Genomic DNA, 20,752 nt, shown 5'->3' with positions numbered 1-20,752 from the left:
TGAAATTGGTCTGTTCAAGAGATCTATTTCTTCTTGGTTAAGTCTAGGGAGAAGGGGTGATTCCAGGTATTGATCCATTTCCTCCACATTGTCCAATTTCTGGGCATAGAGTTTCTTGTAGTATTCAGAGATGATCTCTTGTATCTCTGTGGCATCCATTGTTATTTCCTTTGTTGTTTCTAATTGATGTTATTTGAGATTTTACTTTTCTGTTTCTAGTTAATTTGGCCAAAGGTTTATTGATTTTATTTATTTTTTTGAAAAACCAACTTTTTGTTTCATTAATTTTCTGGATGTTCTTTTGTTTTTAGTTTCATTAATCTTTTATTTAATTTTGATTATTTCTTTTTTTCTGCTGGATTTGGGAATAGATTGTTCTTCTTTTTCTACTTCCATGGTTCATAAGGTTGTTGATGCACTCTCTTTCTGATTTTCCAATGTAGTCATCTCATGCAATAAATTTCCCTCTTAAGATTGCTTTTGCTGTATCCCATAGGTTTTGGTAACTTGTGTCTTCATTGTTGTTATGTTTGAGAAATTTAATGATTTCCTCTTTTATCTCTTCCTGAACCGAACTGTCATTCAGCATAAAGTTGTTTAATTTCCATGTCTTTGTGTGAGGATGAATGTTTTTGTTGGAGTTGAGTTCCACCTTTATTGCCTTGTGGTCTGAGAAGATACAAGATACATTTTCTATCCTTTTAATTATTCTGGGGTTTGATTTATATCCTAGGATGTGGTTGATTTGGGAATAAAATATCATGGGCTGATACGAAAAATGTATATTCCTTAGCTTTGGGATGGTGTGTTCTGTATATGTCTATTAATCACATTCATTCTAGGGTCACATTTAAGTCCTTTGTATTTTTGTTTAGTTTCTGTTTATAGCATCTGTCCAGTTCTGTCAGAGGGTGTTAAAGTCCCTGACTATTACGGTGTTATGGGATATATTGCTCAGACCTCTCAAGGTCTGTTTTATAAATTTGGGAGCATTTAAGTTGGGTGCATAAATATTTAAAATGGCAATGTCTTCTTGTTGGATTGTCCTTTAACTAGTATCAAGTGCCCATCTTTGTCTTTCTCAACCTTAGTTGCTTTAAATTCACTTATATCTGAAAATAAGATTGCACCTCCCCTCCTTTTTTCTGATTTCCATTTGCTTGAAATCCTGTTTTCCATCCCTTATTCCTGAGTCTTGATTTGTCCTTCAAAGCTAGATGTGTCTCTTGGAAATAGCACATGGATAGCTTGTGCTTTTTTTATCCAATCAGCCAGCCTGTGCTTCTTCAGTGGTAAATTCAGTCCATTGACATTTATTGAGAGAATTGACAAGTGTGGTGGAGTTCTGTTCATCTTATCTTGTGAAAGTCCTTTGTGTAGTTTTATTCTGTGTGCCATTGTGGAAGCTCTGTTTTGACCTTTAGCTTCTGGATGTTTACTTTGGTGGTGGTCCATTGTGGTAGTCAGTGCTGAGAATAGGTCTAAGTATTTCCTATAGAGCTGATTTTGTTGTGGCGAATTTCGTCAGTGCTTGTATATCCGCAAAAGATTTGATTTCTCCATCAGTTTTGAAGATTAGCTTAGCAGGATACAGAATTCTGGGCTAAAAATTGTTTTGTTTAAGAGTGTTGATGGTGGATGATCAGGCTCTTCTGGCTTGGAAAGTCAGTTGAAAAGTTTGCTGTCATCCTAATGATTCTGCCTCTGTAAGTCAGTTGTCACTTACTACTGGCTGCTTGGAGAATTTTTTCTTTCATCTTGACTTTGGATAGGTTCTTTACAATGTGTCTTGGAGTGGCTCTGTTTGAGTCGAAATGACCTGGGGTTTAATATCCATCTGAAAGGAGTGTGTCAGGGTCTCTAGTAACACTTGGGAAGTTTTCATTTATCGTAGTCTCCAGTAATTCCTTTGGGACAATATTCTTTCCCCTCAGGAATCCCTATTATGTGTATGTTTGAATGCTTCATGTAGTCTCATAGTTCTCTAAGCACCTACTCTGCTTTTTTTCTCTTCTTTTCTGTCTCTTTGACTATGTGGGTCAGCTTGAAAAATCTTTACCCTCTAGCTCTGAGGTTATTTCTTCTCCATAGTCTAACCTGTTTTTGATACTTTCTACTGCATCTTTACATTCCCTGATTGTCTCCTTCATTTCCTTAAGCTCCGCCATATTTTTTCTATATTCTACATATCTCTTATCTGACTTTTGGTTCTGTCTTTCCATTTTTTTCATCCATTCCTTTTATTATCTTTATCATACGTATTTTAAATTTCCTTACGGTCAAGTCCATTAATTCTTTGTATGTGGAGTCTTCTGCAGTAGCTGCCTCATGGTCCCTTGTGGGAGTTCCTCTGTTTTGGTTTCTCATGTTGCCTGAATTTTTCTGTTGGTTCCTCCTCATGTGTTCTTTCTTCTTGTTCACCTCCTTGTCCACCTTTTTAATTCTCCCTGCCTCCTTTGTTTTAAACAGAAGTCCTTGCTATTGATTATAGTATGTTGAAATGTGTTGCCAGGACACCAGGTGTCACTCCAGTTTTTTAAGGAGATGGAGAACAGAGCTAGCAATCTTTGTGGCGCTTGTTCCCACCTTAGTTGCCTTTGGTGATCGCCCGATTATTTCCTCAACATTCAGACCCTGCCGGGTTGGGATCTTAAAGCTCACAAAAATCTTCAGGTACAGGTCTCACAGTGCTCCCTGACTCCAATTGCCAGGGGTTAGGGGAGTCCTCAGCCTGTCCCAAGAGTGGAGTTCTGATCCCAGCAGGTAGAATTAAGACAGCTGTGCTTTAGGCCCCTTGCTATATGACCTTCTCATGACCTTTCCACAATGGCAGCCCCCTGACTGCTGAGGCCTTCTCAGTTTGGCTGCCTCACCAGCCCCCAAACCTTTGGAAAATCCACTCAAACCATCATTTGAATCTGGTTGCTATATACTGTTCAACTCTGCCCACTCTTCCAAGCATTCCACTCAATGTGCAGCTTCCCCCAACCACTGAAAACTCTGGAAAGGCTCCTCCCATCCAAGACCTCTGTGTGGGTGGGGAGAAGCTGATCTCAGCTCATTGCAGTCACCTGCCTAATTCTTCAGATTTCCAGCACTCAGATCATACGCTGTATCTAGCTTACCACCTCCTCATTGTGCTCCCTGAGCTATGACTCTGGGCATGGTCCCTGTAGCAGGTAATGTTGGGGTCTCTCTTTTTCCCAAGTCATTCTAGCAGAGCTCAGCTGAATGATCCTTTTCATCTGCCATCTTGATCTGCCCCCATGAATAGATATTTTAAAAAGAATATAGACAAATGTCAAAAAAGAAAAAGAAAAAATGCTCAATGTCACTAATCATTAGGGAAATGCAAATTAAAACCACAATGAGATATCATCTTACTCCTGTCAGAGTGGCCATTATTGAAAAGTAAAAAATAAAAATAATAGATGTTGGCACAGATGTGGTGAAAAGGGAATGCTTTACACTGTTGATGGGAATGTAATCCAGTACAACCTCTAAGGAAAACAGCATAGAGATTCTTTAAAGAACTAAAAGTAGACGTACCATTGGATTCAGCAATCCCACTCCTTGTTATCTACTCAAAGGAAAAGAAATTATTTTATAAAAAGGACACCCATACTCAAATGTTTATCACAGCATAATTCACAATTGCAAAGATATGGGATTGACTTAAGTGCCCATCAGCTGACCAGTGGGTAGAAAAAATGTATATATTACACACACACATCATGGAGTACTAAGCCATAAAAGGAATGAAATGATGTCTTTTGTGGAACTTGGATGAAACTGGAGACCATTATCATAAGTGAAGTGTCTCAGGAATAGAAAAAGAAATACCACGTGTTCTCATTTATAAGTGGGAGCTAAATCATGGATCTACATGGTCATAAAGTGAGTGGTATAATGGATATGGAAAGCTAAGAAGGAGGGAGGCTAGAATGAGATGACGGATAAAAAATCTACCTGTTTGGAATAATGTACGCTATTCTGGTGATAGACACACTGAAAGCCCGACTTCAGCATTACACAACTCACATGTATGTGACAAAAAACACTTGTACCTCCTTATCTATTGAAATAAAAATAAATACACAAATAAATTTCATTATATAATATTTAAAATATGCATAAAGCTATAAAATGATTATAAAGCTTCTTTGTATGTAATACTTAGTAAATGTTTTGCCATATTTTGTGTATATGTTAATGAAGAAATAGAATATACAGGCAGAAGCTCCCTCCTATCTACCTCCATTTCCTTCTGTCTGTCTCTTGAGGTTGGTGTGTTTCTTTCTATGCATCTTAGGTACTTTTACTTCGTATATATGTGTGTATAACAGTGCTTATTGATACTTTATAATGTATTTAATATTTATATAAATATAAAGTTGGAAAAAAAGCAAGTTGCAAAAAAATTCTTTATATGGTCTGACAGCCAATCATTATGCATTATAAATTTCATTTGCAAGCCTGTGTCTTATCTAATATCTTTGTTTATGCTGTCTATTTATACATAATTTAAATATAAGGTTAAATTGACTAATCTATTTTTATGGGTTATTATTTTATATCTTGTCTAAGAAATACCTTACCCTAAGGTCAGTGAAATATCTCCATGAATTTTCCATTTGAAGTTTTAAAGTTTTTAGTTCACATTTTAATCTTTTAAGTCATCTAGATTTATTTTTTGTATGTTGTGTGAGGTGGGGATCCAAAAATACTTTTTTCGTGATAATGGAAGTCATTTCAGTTGCCGTAGAATCAGTTGTTTCCTCTACTGATTCCTGGTACTGCCTCCTTCCTAAAAATCTTTTGCTATAAAAATATCTGTGGATATGGCTTCATGACATGGAGGCTCTGTCTCATAGTCTTACCCTTGAATAGAACTGAAGAATTATATTGAACATTCTGTCACATTCAGAAGCTTTAATATTTTGTTTTAAAATTAAAAATCAGACATAAATGAGTATTTTTTGGTGGAAAAAGATGCTCACTTAGTGAAATAATTTAGTCATTTATGCAAAAAATACTTATAGTATTTATTTCTTTATTCAGTTAGAGGCTGTATTTATTCAACAGTTTATTATAACCATGTTTATTACCAGCTTATTTTGAATGAACAGCTGCATTAGACATAAAGATCATTCAGTGACAAATATGATATTGATATGATATTGCAGTCAGTATTTAATTATGATTAGTCCATGTGGCTAGAACCACATGGTTTAAACTGATACCATTCTGTCAGACTGTTGATGGAGTAAGAAACTCATCAAGACATCGGGTATAGAATGCGGACCTGCATGTCCTCCTGTGGGGGGACCCAGTGCTGCTAGGGCAGGCAGATGACGGGGTGGGGCCTCTGGGGCTCTCCAGCACTGGCATGATCCAAGGTAGCCAGAAGGAGGAAGAACTGGATGGTGCAGGCAAGTTGCTCCCTGGGAGAAGATGGGGTTTTAAAAAGCAGAGTACAGAGATGGAATTGGGAGAGACAGCATCCCTCAGAGGGCAAGTGCAAGAGCAAAGCAAAGGATATGAGGCGATGGCAGAAGTGCCGGGAGCTGCTTTTCCTTCCTCTTAGAGGATCCCCTCAGGTTTGGGAGGCCCAGCCCCGAGGTCTGATGGACAGTAGCCAAGGCTGCATTCCTTTCTTGGTGCATTTTGTTTCGTTTGTCAGACTAGAACGCTGCCTAAACTACACCCATAGCCTTGTAGAAAGACCGTTGGGAAAGCTTTACTTGACAGTTCCTATTGTCCTGCTTTCTTTCAGGTTTTGTGAATGATTCTGTTACCAAATCTATTGTGGCTTTGCGCTTAACCCTGGTGGTGAAGGCCAGCACCTGTGTGCCAGGGGAGAGCCGCGCAAATGACCTGGAGTGCTCCGGAAAAGGAAAATGCACCACAGAGCCGTCAGAGGTAAGGGGACGCCCGCCCGCAGCTTGTGAATATGAACATTCGCGTGAATAAATGCGTAAGGGTGAGTGTTTTCTCCCCTTCATCTCAGCTGTGTCTATCAGTATATGTCAAACTGAAGTGGATACCTAGAATGAACTATCATAAGATTCCGTCTGTTCTTCTAGTCCTTCCTTGCCTCAGTTCTACTTAATTAAATCCTTTACTCACAAAGTTAAGGGTGCAGTTTTAAAATTTTAGCAGTGGTGGGACTTAGGACATCAGGGTTGAAGATTTCAATTTAGGAGTCACCTGACTATGAATGGCACTAAAGCCATTGGGACAGGAAAAGTGCACCATATCCCTACAACAAGCAAGAGAGAGAACAAGAGCATTTACTGAAACGGTGCTCAGATTCTGGTTTCAAGGATGTGGTAGTGTGTGCTGCATTGGCATATGTAAACCTCCCTGTGATTTTTAAATAATTATAATACATTTGTGGAGTGCTTGATTTTTTTGTTTTGGTATGAAGTTGAGATTTTGTGAAAAGAAATGTCATTAAATATGACATTAGAATGAAAAGAAATGGAAGAAAGAAAAGGTAAGCATGGTCATTTACTCACCCATTCTGGGGACCGTTGCCTGCAAACATGGTCAATTCTCTCTTATGCTTTGCATTTCCTTGGCCACGATAGCAGGATTATACAAGTCTGAGGGGAGGCAGGGACGAGAAGGCTGGCTGTGGAGCCAGGATCATGAACACTGGGTCCCCCCCTGCCTGTTCCCTTAGCAGCTGTGGTGGTGTGGAGGGGGGCAGCATGGACATGTGTCAAGGGCTCGGAGCAGCCTCCCCTCAGCCTTCTGTTTTCAGCGTGATGACAGAAGCCTGGGAGTCAGATGGACAGAGGGCCATCGCAGTCACTGAGGCCAGCCTCCAGCAGGATAGGGCTTCCTTACAACACTTTTTAGATGGACTCCGGGTTCCACCTGAAGGTCCCTGAGGAGGGGACTCCACACCTGAATAGGGGCCTGGTAAGAGGGGACGTCTATTCCTCTCACCACTTGCTACTCTGTCTCCCACACCCTTTCCTTAATTTTCTTCTCTCCAGTGACACACGTATTTTTGTTGAAGTTAATGTTAAGTAAAAGAAGGGTCCCTAAGCCCCCAAAGACTGTGACTTGTTTTAGACTGATTTTAAGGGGAGCACAGGTAAATTTTCTTGGGTAACATCTCTTTGTGGGAACATTAGCACATTCAGCATAAGTGGTGTGAACTTGAACAAGGAAAAGGAAGGGGGCTGACGAAAGGAATGTTGGAAGATACATTACAATTCCTGCCCTTGTCATCTTGGAAAATATGTGACTTTCCTGTCTTGGGGTGTAATATTGCAGTAGATTAAATATACCATTTTCCTGTAAGATAATCCCTTGAGGGGACAGATTGTAGTCAGGAACTCAAGAGAGTAGTGGAAATAATAATCTCTGCACAAATGTGAACCAAAGCCAACCTGTATCTCTGCTTTTGTGGGTGAGGAGAGTGACTGGAGTGAAGCCAGGGGGTGAACGTGATGTGATCCTCTCACAAAGCTGAGCCCGCCCTTTGCAGCATATGGTCTCTGTCTCTGCCAATTTGGGCCTGTCCCTCCTGAGGGAAGCGTCATTTATCAATGTATTTTATAAGGAAAAAAATGTAAAGGATACTGAGCATTCTCCTGTGACAATCAAGGCCAGGGAGGGGTAAGATAACTGGAGAAAAGATGAGGACTCTCCAGAGAACTTAGGTCATAAGAAGGTTCCAGAAGAGATGAAGGCTGAGAGACTTGGGGAGCATTAGGCCTTTCAGGTGAGCCTGCAAAGGAGAAGTGCAGACCCTCCCCCCAACCCAGATGCATGTTCGCTATTCCCAGAAACAATCTTATGGTCTGATTAGCTCTAAAAAAGATAATGTTAGCAAAAGAGAGAGTCTTAAATGAGGAACAGAGGTCTGTGCTCTGAATGCTTGGCTGACAAGGTGGTAAGATTCCTTGTGAACTTTCTTTTATTATGATGACCCTTCTGGGGAAAATGGAATCTGTAAGGCAGTCACTGTGTTGTCTTAATGTGTGTTGCTGGGCATGCGACCAGGACTTGAGGGTCCTCTGTGGAAAAGCTATGACCAGGAGACTCTGCCTGGAGACTTAGGTTGGACTCACTGAAAAGGGAATAGAGGTATTTAGCATCTTGCAGATAACTTGGCAAACCTTGCCAAATGTGAAAAAAAACAAAACAAAACAAAACTCAGAAGCCTTGGTGAAAAATCCATACTAGGCTGGGTGCAGTGGCTCATGCCTGTACTCCTAGCACTCTGGGAGACTCGGGGAAGGATCCCTTGAGCTCAGGAGTTTGAGATCAGCCTGAGCAAGAGCAAGACCCCATCTCTACTAACTAGAAAAATTAGTAAGGCATCATAGTAGACACCTGTAGGAGGTTGGGGCAGGAGCATTGCTTGAACCCAAGAGTTTGAGGTTGTTGTGAGCTAGGCTAATGCCATGGCACTGTGGCCTGGGCTATAGAGTGGGACTCTGTCTTTAAAAAAAAAAAATCCTTACTAATTTTGGCAGATCATTTTAGGGGAAGCACACCTTCATCAGGGGTACCAGCTTCTTTGAAAGGCTTCCAGCACCTCCGACATAACACCTCCTCCTTCCCATCTCTCAGTTCTACCACTGCAGACCGTTGTTTGCAGACCGTTGTTGGGAGGCTCTGCTCTTGTTGATCTGCTTTTATCTTGGGTTCATTGAAGGAAGTGGTGGCCAGTAATCTTATCTAATGACCTTCTGGTGCCTCTAAGCCAGTGATTATCCTGGGACTTGAGCCCCCACCCCCAACCTGCCTGCCATGGCAGGAGCGGGGCACTGGAAAGGTGATTGATTTTCTTATGTCCACTTGAGTTTCCACGACTCTCTGAGATTGTCACTGTGGCTGTTTCAGCATCTTAGGAGTAGTTTGCTCACAATAAAAGGCTGTTGTCATCACGTTTCTTTCTTTTTGCTCTTTCCTAAAATTAGAAATTATGGAGTCCAACCTTCCACCCGATGTAACAATCCACTCCATAGCACCAAATAGAACTATATTTTGTGATTTAATTTTATTGTTTCTAATCATTTTTACATCTTTTTATTAGGTCATCCATCAAAATAAAAGCAATTCTGTTATTTGCATAGCACTCCCAGTTGGTAATGGGACTTGTTTCTTTTCTGTCAGATGCGCTTTAGCTGAGGGATATTTCATAGTTCCAAGTTGATGGGTGGTTTGTGGTAAAGCTCAGGCTTGCTGTTGTTGACATCACACCATTCTGGGAAGGTCTCTGTAAATGTTTACTCTAAGGCAGGAAGGAGCTCTCTATTTTTGAAGACTGCTTTTGTTACAAGGGTTGATTCTGACCTTTTCTTTTTCTTCCTAAACTGTTGCCCACTATTTCTCTTTGAACTTTGTCACCAGGGTTGTTAGCCTGCTAGCTGCTGCTTGTTTGCTGATTGATTCCTTAATTATCTTAAGGTTAAGTGTCAGGGAGTCCACATGGGGTTCTCTGTTGGCTTGAACATTCTTCAGATCCAAATTAGATTCTAAGGACCATGTCCCTCAAGGTCAAGAGATGTGTATTAGTTGGGTTTGCCAGAGAAACAGAACCACTAATGAACTAATGGGACAGGTGTGTATGTATATATACACACAGAGAGAGAGAGAGAGAGAGAGAGATTGTGAGATTGCAATCAGAGAACTGGCTCATGCAAACATGGAGTGTTAGTGAGTCCAAAATCTGATGTGGGAGGTCTGCAAAATAGAGACTTAGAGAAGAGTTACAGTTCTAGTGCAAAGGCTGCCTGCAGACAGAATTCCCTCTTGCTTGAGGGGAGGTCAGCCTCTTTTCAGGTCTTCATCTGATTGGATGAGGTCCGCCCACACTATGGAGGGTGATCTGCTCTGCTCAGAGTCTACTGATTTAGAAGAAAATGTTATCCGAAAACACCCTCACAAAGACATCCAAGATAATATTTCACCAAATGCCTGGTCACTGTGTCCCAGCCAAGTTTGTCCATAAAATTAACCATCACAAGGTTCTCTCTCTTCTTCTAATTCTCTGTTGCCTCCTTTCTACTCAATTGAATCCCTTATCTTTGAAGTTAAGGGAGTAGTTTTAAAATTTTGCCTTGCTTAAGAATAGCCTAATAGGAAAAGCAGAAAGAGGGATGGAGGGAGGGGGGTGGGGCCTTGGTGTGTGTCACACTTTATGGGGGCAAGACATGATTGCAAGAGGGACATTACCTAACAATTGCAATCAGTGTAACCTGGCTTATTGTACCCTCAATGAATCCCCAACAATAAAAAAAAAAAGAAGCTAAAAAAAAAAAAGACATAATAGAAATTTCCCATTTAATATATGCCTTAAATAAATCTAATTCCTTTTGAAGGCCATGTGCTAAACTATATACAAATTGAACACTTGATTACCAACAAGGACAATGTTTTATTGAACAAATCTATTTACAGTACAAAAAATTTCTTGAAATGAGACACTATTGTTGATTTATTGCAGTTCAATGGCTCAGTTTTAATTTGTACTCTTATAAAATGCAAAGTTAAATAATTTAATGTTCAAAAAAAAAATAATTTCAAAAAAAAAAAAAAGAGGGACTTTACCTAACAATTGCAATCAGTGTAACCTGGCTTATTGTACCCTCAATGAATCCCCAACAATAAAAAAAAGAAAAAGAATAGCCTCATAAAATGTCATATTCCAGGCCCCGCCACTCAGATTTTGATGCCTTTTGTTGGGTAGCCAGGAGATTCTGATGCAAAAGTAGGTTGTAAACAACAATTATGTAAATAGAGGCCTCAGAAAACTGCCTGTCATCTCCTCATTCCTGCTGACCTCCTAAAGCAAGTGCACACCACCTTCTAATTTGAGGATGACATTGGTTTTTTGTTTGAGACAGTCTTACTCTGCCCTGCTGGGTAGAGTGCTGTGGCATCACAGCTCACAGAAACCTCAAACTCTTTGGCTCAAGGGCTCCTCTTGCCTCAGCCTCCCAAGTAGTTGGGACTATAGGTGTCCACTACAATGCCCAGCTAGTTTTTCTATTTTTAGTAGAGACGGGGTCTTGCTCTTGCTTGGGCTGGTCTTGAATCCCTGACCTCAGGCAATCTACCAGCTTCAGCCTCCCAGAGTGCTAGGATTATAGACATGTATGAGCCACCCTGCTCAGCCAGAGGATGGTGGTGTTAATCATTTCAAGGCCACACATGGGAGTTAATAGTAAATGATATTATGGCCAAGATGGGTGATACAATGGTTCAGTAAATATCCCAGAGTTTTCCTGTTTGTTGGCTTTGGCCTATATTGGTAGGGAAATGGGATCAGGGCCCCATTCTTGGAAGGTTCCCTAGAATTCCGTTTAGCCCTTGCTTTAGGAATACATCATTCTTAGCCTATTAGGGTTGGGCACCAGCGCTGACTACCAAGGCTAAGCTTTGAGAAAGAGTTGCACCCTAGTGTGGGCCTGTACCTGAGATGACCCTGAGGAATCCTAGCCTTTCATCATCTCTCTCCCTCCCTCTGAAAGTCTAAGTCTTGATCTCTAGGAGGTCCTGCTCTTCCTGCCTATGACTGGTTCTTTCAGTTAGGTTGGGTTTATCGGATATAAATCACTGACCTGAACCAGTTGTTTACCCATTGCTTGATACTACTCTGTTCCATGTGGCCTAGGTGGGGAAGTGTCTGCCTTATGTCAGCTCCCTTCTTTCTATTTGTCCCTGTTACAAAAACATGTACCTCTTTTTTAGGGCTCCTGGTAAATTCTCAAGTGTGGGGCTGGCGTCGGAGCTCACTGGGCAGAGCAGAATGACACGTGTGCCACAGCTGATGCTCCAGCAGCCTTGGCAGCATCTGGCCCCAGCCCCTCCCATGACCCCACACCCACAATTCCAGGATCTACATTCTGATCTCTGTGGTTTTGTTCATTCTGTTTCCCGTCTGGAACAATTACCTGCCTCACCACCCCTGTTTCCCCTGCCCTCCGCCTCCTGCCCTCCCACCTCCCCTTGAGCTACTTTTCAGGATTAGCTCAAAATTTTTGTGCTTCCAGAAGCTGTTCCAAATGCCCCAGAACAAAGTAGTTCCCTCTTCTCAAGGCCTGCAGAATTTTCCTTCTTTTACAAGTATGTGACTTTGGATTTCTGCTTATATTTATTTTCTTTCATTTCTTTTCTCTTTTTTTGAGACAGGGTCTCACTCTGTTGCCATGGGATTGAGCATTGTGGCATCATCATACCTCACAGCAACCTCAAACTCCTGGGCTCAGGAGATCCTATTTGCCTCAGCCTCCCAACTAGCGGGGACTGGGCTTGCTTTGGGCTGGTCTTGAATCCCTGAGCTCAGGCAATCCACCAGCCTCGGCCTCCCCGAGTACTAGGGAATGAAACCCAGCAAGAGAGGGTATAGAATGCAAGAGGGCGCAGGCGTACACCATTGTGCCTTCCTAATTTGTCTATTTTTAGTAGAGAGGGGGTCTTGTTCTTGCTCAGCCTTTTCTCAAACTCCTGAGCTCAAGCAATCCACCCATTTTGGCCTCCCAGAGTGCTAGGATTATAGGCGTGGGCCACCACACCCAGCCTCAGATTTATGCTTATATTTCTTTATGTCCATTATTCTTTGTGCTCACATCATTACAGGGTTATGGAGCACCTGCTGTGTGCCAGGTGCTTCCCTGTGTTCTGGGGATTATGTTCTTGGGCGGGCTGTGGGGACAGGTGCTGGATGAGTAACTCATGGATTGGAGTCTAGTGTGATGAGTGTGGAAGAGGTTTGCAGGAGAGTGTTCTGGAGGCCCAGCTGAACAGACAGCTTCTCCAGGGGTCTCCAATGGTGAGCTCTGCGACACTGGCACCTGTGTCTGGTTCATTCTGTGTCCATTGTTGATGACAATCCATTCAGGAGATGTTCAAAAACTGCCTATGACCTGAATGAAAGAAATAGATAAAAGAACACAAATGTGGTAGGAAATCAGTTCACTGAGTTCTCAGATGTGCAATTTGGGTTCTATATTTGATAAAATTGGGAGCATTGGTAAAGTAAATGGTGAATTTAGTTTTACAAAATAATGAGTTGGAAAATATTCTTTGCTCTAAGGCTGCTTCACGGAAAATGTGACCCAGAAGTTGTAGTCACCCCTTAGGAACAGTTTAAGCAGCACCACTAATCCTTTCCCTATCATTTCAAAAAGAAGGAGGCCAGAATAACTTGACCCTGTGGATCTTTGATGCTGTCCCCCTGTTAGTTGGAAATGGTCGGTGAACTCCTCACTAGGTTAGGTAGTGGCAGCGTGCAGGCGCGCAGGAAAAGATGTCATCTTCATTCATCCATCACTTCTCTGAGACCTAATTCTTCCACATCATTAGCGCAAACACAAAGGGCCTCCTGGGACCTTAGAAAGGCGCTGTGACCTGGTCTGCTCATGTGAAAGGAACAAGATGGGAGGGTAGAGGGGGCCGCGAGGATCAAAGGAAAGGCCTTTACCCTTTCCAGCATCCAAACAGCAGCCAGCCATCAGGACATCAGATGTGGGGCTGTCAGTGTGTCATGGGGTTAGGGCCCCAGAGTTCTACCAGCACAGCACTCTAGAGGAATTTCTCCATTAAGCAGGGCATGAAACACAGCCAGGGAGGGCACAGAGTGCAATAGTACGTGGAAAATATTTGATGAACAAGTGGCAAATGTCATTAGGGAGAAAAAAGACTAATTTATTCTAAGAAATTATTTTTCTAAGAAGAGAAGAAAAGCCTTTCTCTTGACCAAATGCAGTAGAACCTCCAGAGCTGACCACCTTCCTACACTGACCACCTCCTTGTAGTGACGCCATTTTCATGGAGGACCCAGACAGGACCCATGTGTGTGCTTGTACAGGAGGCTGAGTTCCTTACGTTGACCACCTCTGTATGTTGCCCAGTTTGTCACAGTCCCTTGGGTGGACAACTTACAGAGGTCCTTCTGTAAATAGATTTATGACAATGTTCCTTAAAAGTTTTGAGCCAGAAAATATAGAGACTTTAGACTTAACTGCCAAAGAGAAGGTGTTTGAGACATACATCTTTATTTGCTAATATAAGAAGGGTAATCTCTTCCACAGACTTGGCTTGTAGAAATGGCTTTGTTGACTTGTGAGAGATAAAATAATAAAAAATACAATAATAATTATTAGGACCACATTAACCACAGAGATCATAAAAGTAAGTGCAGCCCGGCTGTTGCTTTTTTAATGGGTAAGGCATTGGCCTGTATAGAATGCATTGACTTGTGTGTAAATTATGATTCTTGGCACTAATGTAATTAAAAAGCCATTGCTGCCTTTTATGTTATAGAACAGAAGGATCATCATCTCATTGCCTGCACAAAAAGCACAACAACGTATTTGAATCACTTTATTGTAAATAAAATAAATTCTAAAATTACATCCCAAAGGATGATGTTTGATTGTGTTTTAGTCAGCATCAGTATTTTCCAGAAGGTTGAGTGTATCTCCCCAGGCTAATAGTTGCAGAGGTTTCGTGCAATGTTAGAGACATGTCAGATGTGCTAGGGTGAGGATTATATTATTGGTGACATTTTCAGGCTCATAGAATTTAGAGTGGAAAGTGATTTTAGAGGCCTTCTCACCTATTTCATTTTAAACAGCAGGAAATCAGGGTCTAAGAGACATTTAAGCTGTTTGCCTAAGGTCTGAGAGCTAGTTCATGGTAGAAGCCAGCAGGAGTGAAGGGAGATCTCTGGACATCTTCCTGTTTGGGGGTTCCTCTAGCTGAGCACCACCGCCTCTAATTCCTCCTACCCCACCCCCCATGGTGTCCCTAGTTAGGACATACAGGATTATAGCAGGCTTTATAGCCCATTCAGTGTCCTCATATAAAGTGTTAACTATTTACTACAAGGAACACCAGGCATCAGGTTGAAATGTGATTTTTTAGGGAGAGGGGGTATCCTATGGCACCTTCCTGCAGCGTTTCCCCAACTCCAACGTGCACATGAATCATAGTGGCTCTCGTTAGAATGCAGAACCTGGCCCTGGGGTCTAGCAGTGGGGCCTGAGATAAGACTCTGGTGGCTGCTGGCCACCAGATGATTAAAATTATGGGGCACCTCTAGTCCCAGCTACTCGAGAGCCTGAGGCAAGAGGATCCCTGGAGCCCAAGAGACCGAGGTTGCTGTGAGGTATGAGGTCATGACACTCTACCCATGGTGACCAAGTGAGACTCTGTATCGAAAAAAAATGCATTAAAGGCACCATTCTAGTGACCTTTCTGAGATCTGGAAGACTCAGCAATCTCTCCTCCATGATAGTCTTTGAGGTATAGTGTGCTGAGGGACTGAACTCTCTGGGTTTTCTTTAAAGCACAGTGTGAGAAAATGTACAGGTGCAGGTGAAATCAGTAATTCGGGGAGAGAGGGAGGATTCCTCCAGGTGCTGCCACAGCGTTGCCTTGGCCTTACAGAGAGGAGAGGGACTCATTTCAGAACTGTGTGGAGACAGATCACTGCAATTCTCAGATTTTAATTCATAACTTTTAAAATACAGAAATAGGCTCTAACTAGACTTCTATGCCTGAGAGAAGAAAACTGTCGCTTTAGAGTGGGGTGAGTGTGCTTTCCTCATCTCTCTCCCTGAAATACTGGTCCCCTTTGTATTTTTCTTTAGTTTGTAGGTCAGGGAGCCCCAGGCCAGCCGCTGGGAATACTGTGACTAAAGGGCTGTGCCCTGGGAGGGCGTCCCACTGGACGCTGTGTTCAGTCCTCCTTAGGGCCTGACAGTCGTCAGCACTGCTCCACTCCCAGAGAAGGTCTGTTCCACTTACCACCTTGGAAGGTTCATTTCCCTTCCCAGGTCCCCTTCCCTCTCCCAGGGTTCTGTGAGCAACTCTGTCTGTGTTGGACATGAGCTGCCCCCTCGCCCAACCAGGGGGAGGCACACAGACATGGTCCCCGCTTTTCTGACCTTTGGGGTTAGAAAGCTGGCACCAGGAGTCACTGAACCCGACCTTTATCTGAGGCTTAAACCTTCTCTAAAACATTAGCAACCTCCCAGCCTTTTTCAGCCTCTAATTCAGTGTTTTTCAACCTTTTTAGTCTCATAGCACTCTTGAGCCTATAGTTAAAGTTTCCACAGCACACTTAAATTATGTCAATAAAAAAAAAAGTAAGAGTAAAAAAAAGGAATATACTTACTGTGCTTTGAACTTCTTTTGAAAATAATTTATCATCTTTAAAAGTTTTTGTGACCCACCTAAGATCCTCTCACAGCACACCGGTTGAAAATGACTGTTCTAATTAAATATCTACCCTACGACCATTGCAGGCAGCTGGTATTTCTTTCAGATTTTGAGGGAAAACACCCCCTCTGACATTCCCCCACTGTGGGTCCTCTATCTACTCCAAACACAGCTTTTTAAGTATAACATGACTCCTCTGTTTCCTTCATGTCTGACAAGAAATACACCTTTAGTCGGTTATGATAATTGCTCCACTCTTTCTAGAAACTTGTCTTAGAGTTTAAAAATCAGCCTGGCTTTGCAGTATCTCCTTCCAAGTTGTGGGACTTCTGAATGACCAGCTGCATCCATCTGAGTAACGCTGTTAGGGACATAGGGTAGCACCACTGTTTCCAAACTGGCCGGGAACACTCCTGCGCTCTGAGCATTGTCCTCTAATGCGTCTTTACTGGCAGGCAGAGCTGGAGGGTTTCTTCATAGTAATAGTTGGGATCCACTGGGCCTCAAGATCAGAACGCCTCCCTCACTGGCCTCCCACCGTACTTTGGCCTTTAGAATTTGACTTGTTTCTACCTACTGAGTTATAGACTCATTCAAAGATTTGCCCACTGGCTACCAGTTTTTTCATTGTAAAAAAATGGCTTCACCTGGTATAGTGCCTTTGGGACACTTTGGTCTCAGGTTCCCTTTACATTCTTGGAAATGACTGAGGACCCCAGAGAGCTTTTGTTGATTGGGTTATATCTATTGGTAACTGTTGCATTAGATTAAAACTGAGGAATAAAATACATCAATTCATTTAATTAACAAACGTGATACATATCAACATAAGTAACACTTTTTTTTTTTTTTTTTTTTGTAGAGACAGAGTCTCACTTTATGGCCCTCGGTAGAGTGCTGTGGCCTCACACAGCTCACAGCAACCTCCAACTCCTGGGCTTAAGTGATTCTCTTGCCTCAGCCTCCTGAGTAGCTGGGACTACAGGCGCCCGCCACAACGCCCGGCTATTTTTTTTGGTTGCAGTTTGGCCGGGGCCGAGTTTGAACCCGCCACCCTCGGTATATGGGGCCGGCGCCCTACCGACTGAGCCACAGGCGCCGCCAAGTAACACCTTTTAAATGAAAAGTAACTATTTTCCAAAGCAAAAAAAAAAAAAAAAAAAAGTTAGTTGAAGCGTAGCATTGTTTCCATTTTTACAAATTTCTTTAATGTCTGGCTTGAAAGAAGACAGCTAGATTTCTAGATTTTTACATTTGCTTTTACGTTCAATCTGTTGCAATGTGTTGTTTTGGTTGAAGTCTAAGAAGAAAACTCAGCCTCACACAGATATTTAGTTGGAAAAAGGAGAAATATTTTAATAGTCTTTTTAGATAATTGTGGATATTCTTGAAAATATTCCAAAACCTTGACAAGTGCCAGGATTTTTAAAGGTTAATTGAACGTGCAATCTGAAACCATATCAGTAAACTTGTGTTCAATGTTGTGCTGCAATCTATGGGCCTGTCTTGTGTTTTGGATTTTTTTACCCATGAACGGGTTTTGTAATATCACACATCAGTCATTTGGAAAACACTGGATCACTGAGTTATACAGAACTTCTGAAGGTTGACACATTTCATTAGACAATATCTAAAAATCACATCTGTGATGAACATCACCATCTCTGTCAACAGAAACGTCTTTAAGTATTGGGAATCTGTCAAGCTTATAACAGAAAATAAAAGTTTTCCAAAATTCTAATTTGTTCTTGAAAGCTCAGATTTTGCCTCTGACAACAAAAACTGTTGGTTACTTTCCTGGAGGTGACAGGCACACTTCGTTCATTTGAGAGCACACGTCTGCCAGACAGCCAGATTGGAATGACCACCGTTTGTATCTCAGTCATGCTTTTAGGGGAATATGGTATTCCATGAAAGACTGGCTCCTTCAGGTCACAGAGGAGCAATGGCCCAGTGAGTTTCCTCGAGGCAACCGTCGCAGTCCCAGGCGCAGCCGAAGTAAGTGATCTGTGCACACGTCCCATTCTGTCACCCAGAATGTGAAAGACGAGCACTCACAGGTTGAGAGTTCATAAAATTTTAATTTCTCCTGCTTCATCGAGGACATTCGAAGTGAAACCGTGAATGCCTGATGATGATGCAGAGCCCAAGCAATGGCTTTAAGTCTGCTTTGATTTTTACCGAGGCATCAGCCGTTTTCCCCACCGTTGTTTTTGCATCTTTAGTGCCAATGTCGACACCATGAAAAAGGCACATCCTGTCTTAATATTATTATAAAAATAGTTTTGGCCTCCTGGGCCTCCTGACAGGGTCTCAGAGAGCCTCCCCTAGAAGTCTGGATGCCACATTTTGAGACCCTCTGGCCTGACCCAGGCATTGTCTCTAACCTTTTTTTCTGGACCTCTGCATTTGTGTTTTGTAACTTTAGCCGATTATTCTAAGCATCCCGAGTTTAGTTTTGGATAATTCAGTTTTTTTCTCTTTGACCTTGGAAACTACTTTGTAGCTTTTATCTCTCTCCTATGGTGAGTCTTTGAGTGGCTTCTTTCTAACAGCTGTGGGTCAATTTGTTAGAAGCTGATTTGAAAGTTCTCCCTCTCTGCTCCTCAGCACACCCCCAAGCTCATGTCCTTGCATCCCACTCCCACCCCAATGCTCTCCCCAGGATCTGCAGCCCCATCTCCCCTACTGTGTTCAATGCGCTTCTCCCCCCATCCTTCCCTGCCAGCAGCCCTTAGCGGGGTCAGATCAGAGAAGTAACTGAACAGTCCCTGTAATCCTGTCAAAAAGATAAAATGAAAACTGGCTGATTAAGATTATGAAAATCTTCTAAGATCTTCTAAGGAAATCTTCTAAGAAACCAACCTTTTTATTAAATACTGTTGCAAGTATTTGTTGAGTGAAAAAGAGTCAGGAAGTCTGTAAATTTAGAAGGAGACTTTGTTTCTTATAAAGTGGTACAACCCGCAGCCTACCCATCCTGGAGAGACGAGCCCTTCAGGGGAGCAGTTGTCCTGATGGACCCCCTGACAGGGTCTCAGAGACTCCTCAGAAGTCTAGAAACCATATTTTGAGTAGTGAATTTCTGCTGAACAGGCTGGTCAGGTATACGTATTCAACAGATTGCAGCAGGAGTTATGAATATTCATGGAGACCCATGCACGTGTGTACGAAGTTTACATGTATGTAACATACATCCTGTGATCATTTTGGGATAGACGTTTAATGTTGAAATGCATCAGAATTAGGTACTCTATCTAAATAGGTAAAATGTAAGGCATGAGTCCATGAACCATGTGTCCTCAGGCCGGAACCAGTCCGTGGCTGGCAGCTGTTTAAGAAGCAACTCTCTGTGTTCTGTAATAGCCATCATGTTGGAACCATAAAAACAGGAGGAGGACCCTGGGGGTTGAATGAGATAAATGAGGGATCTTCTGGGATTTTGTCCTTTCTAGCTGGTCTTTGATAATATCTAGTAATGACTAATGAGGGAGAGTTGAAAGCCAATGGGATGCGACTATCCATCCTCCCATCTTGTCATGGCTGAGAATCTAAAATTTGGGGGATTTAGCCAAAAGAGGGTCCATTATTCTGGTGGAGGGGTTTAGAGCTTTTATCTGAGTTCTCAGTTTCTAGATAGTAAAAAGAAACTGGGAAATTGAGCAATTATCTTTCAGAAAACTGGCCTGCTCCCCTGGGCTTCACTTCTTGGGCTCTCTCCAGGACCTGGAAACTTCTTGCAGGAAGTCCTGAGAATTTGTCCGTGGACCTTGTTGTTGGGAAGACAGTGATGGTGGCAGTGGCAGGGTGGGACCAAGGAAGAGCTCGGGTAATAGTGTGGTTTGCCTTTTGATAAGCTTGTCATTGGAGGGAGGGACAGAAGGGGAAGGTACCCAAGGGAGAAATTTTGTCCAAAGAAAGGCTTTTGTTTCTGTAGCAGGGATGTATCACACTGAAATAAATCAAGGGAAAGAAACCGTCAGCTGGGGAGATGGCACAGTGTCCGAATGGGGCGTAAATCATGGATGAGGGTCTTGGAGGATATGAATCCAGAGAGGTGAGGAAGGCTGCAGGCAAGGGGAGGAGAACTTCTTTTTCTGAGCAAGCGATCACATGCAAAAGGCTTGGCAGAGGTATTTTAAGTTTCTTGAACTAAAGTTAAATAACATAAAATTAACCATCTTAAGGTAAATAATTGAATTGTATTAAATATATTCACATCACCTCTATCTACAGGGTGTCCCAAAAGTCATCCCTAAAATTGATAGTCACAGGGAAAATGGGAAATTGTAGCTAAATGTACGTTATTTACAAGATATTTATTACAAAATTTTTACAAAAAAATTACAACATATTTTTACAATATATTCTCTATGTTAGCCACCTCTTTGTAAAAATTTGTAAAGAATATTTTGTAGATTTGGCGCCTGTAGCTCAGTGTGTAGGGTGCTGGCCACATACACAGAGTGAGGCTGGTGGGTTTGTACCCGGCCTGGGCCTGTGAAACAACAATGACAACTGCAACAAAAAAATAGCCGGGCATTGTAGCGGGCGC

General features: G+C 42.2%; 1 protein-coding gene across 3 annotated transcripts in view; it reads left to right on the top strand.

Annotated features, from left to right (window-relative positions):
- Nucleotides 1-20,752, top strand: part of DNER (delta/notch like EGF repeat containing) — a 334,821-nt gene that overhangs the window by 193,078 nt on the left and 120,991 nt on the right. For all 3 annotated transcript variants that reach the window (XM_053597823.1, XM_053597822.1, XM_053597824.1), the window contains exon 5: nucleotides 5,777-5,922. In XM_053597823.1, coding sequence (XP_053453798.1) covers nucleotides 5,777-5,922 — 146 coding nt within the window. The remainder of the gene's footprint in view (nucleotides 1-5,776; nucleotides 5,923-20,752) is intronic.

This window comes from Nycticebus coucang, chromosome 7, assembly GCF_027406575.1.
Source record: "Nycticebus coucang isolate mNycCou1 chromosome 7, mNycCou1.pri, whole genome shotgun sequence".
NCBI classification, from domain to species: domain Eukaryota; kingdom Metazoa; phylum Chordata; class Mammalia; order Primates; family Lorisidae; genus Nycticebus; species Nycticebus coucang.
Note: the sequence above shows the minus strand (reverse complement) of the source record. Positions and strands in the feature narration are given on the sequence as shown.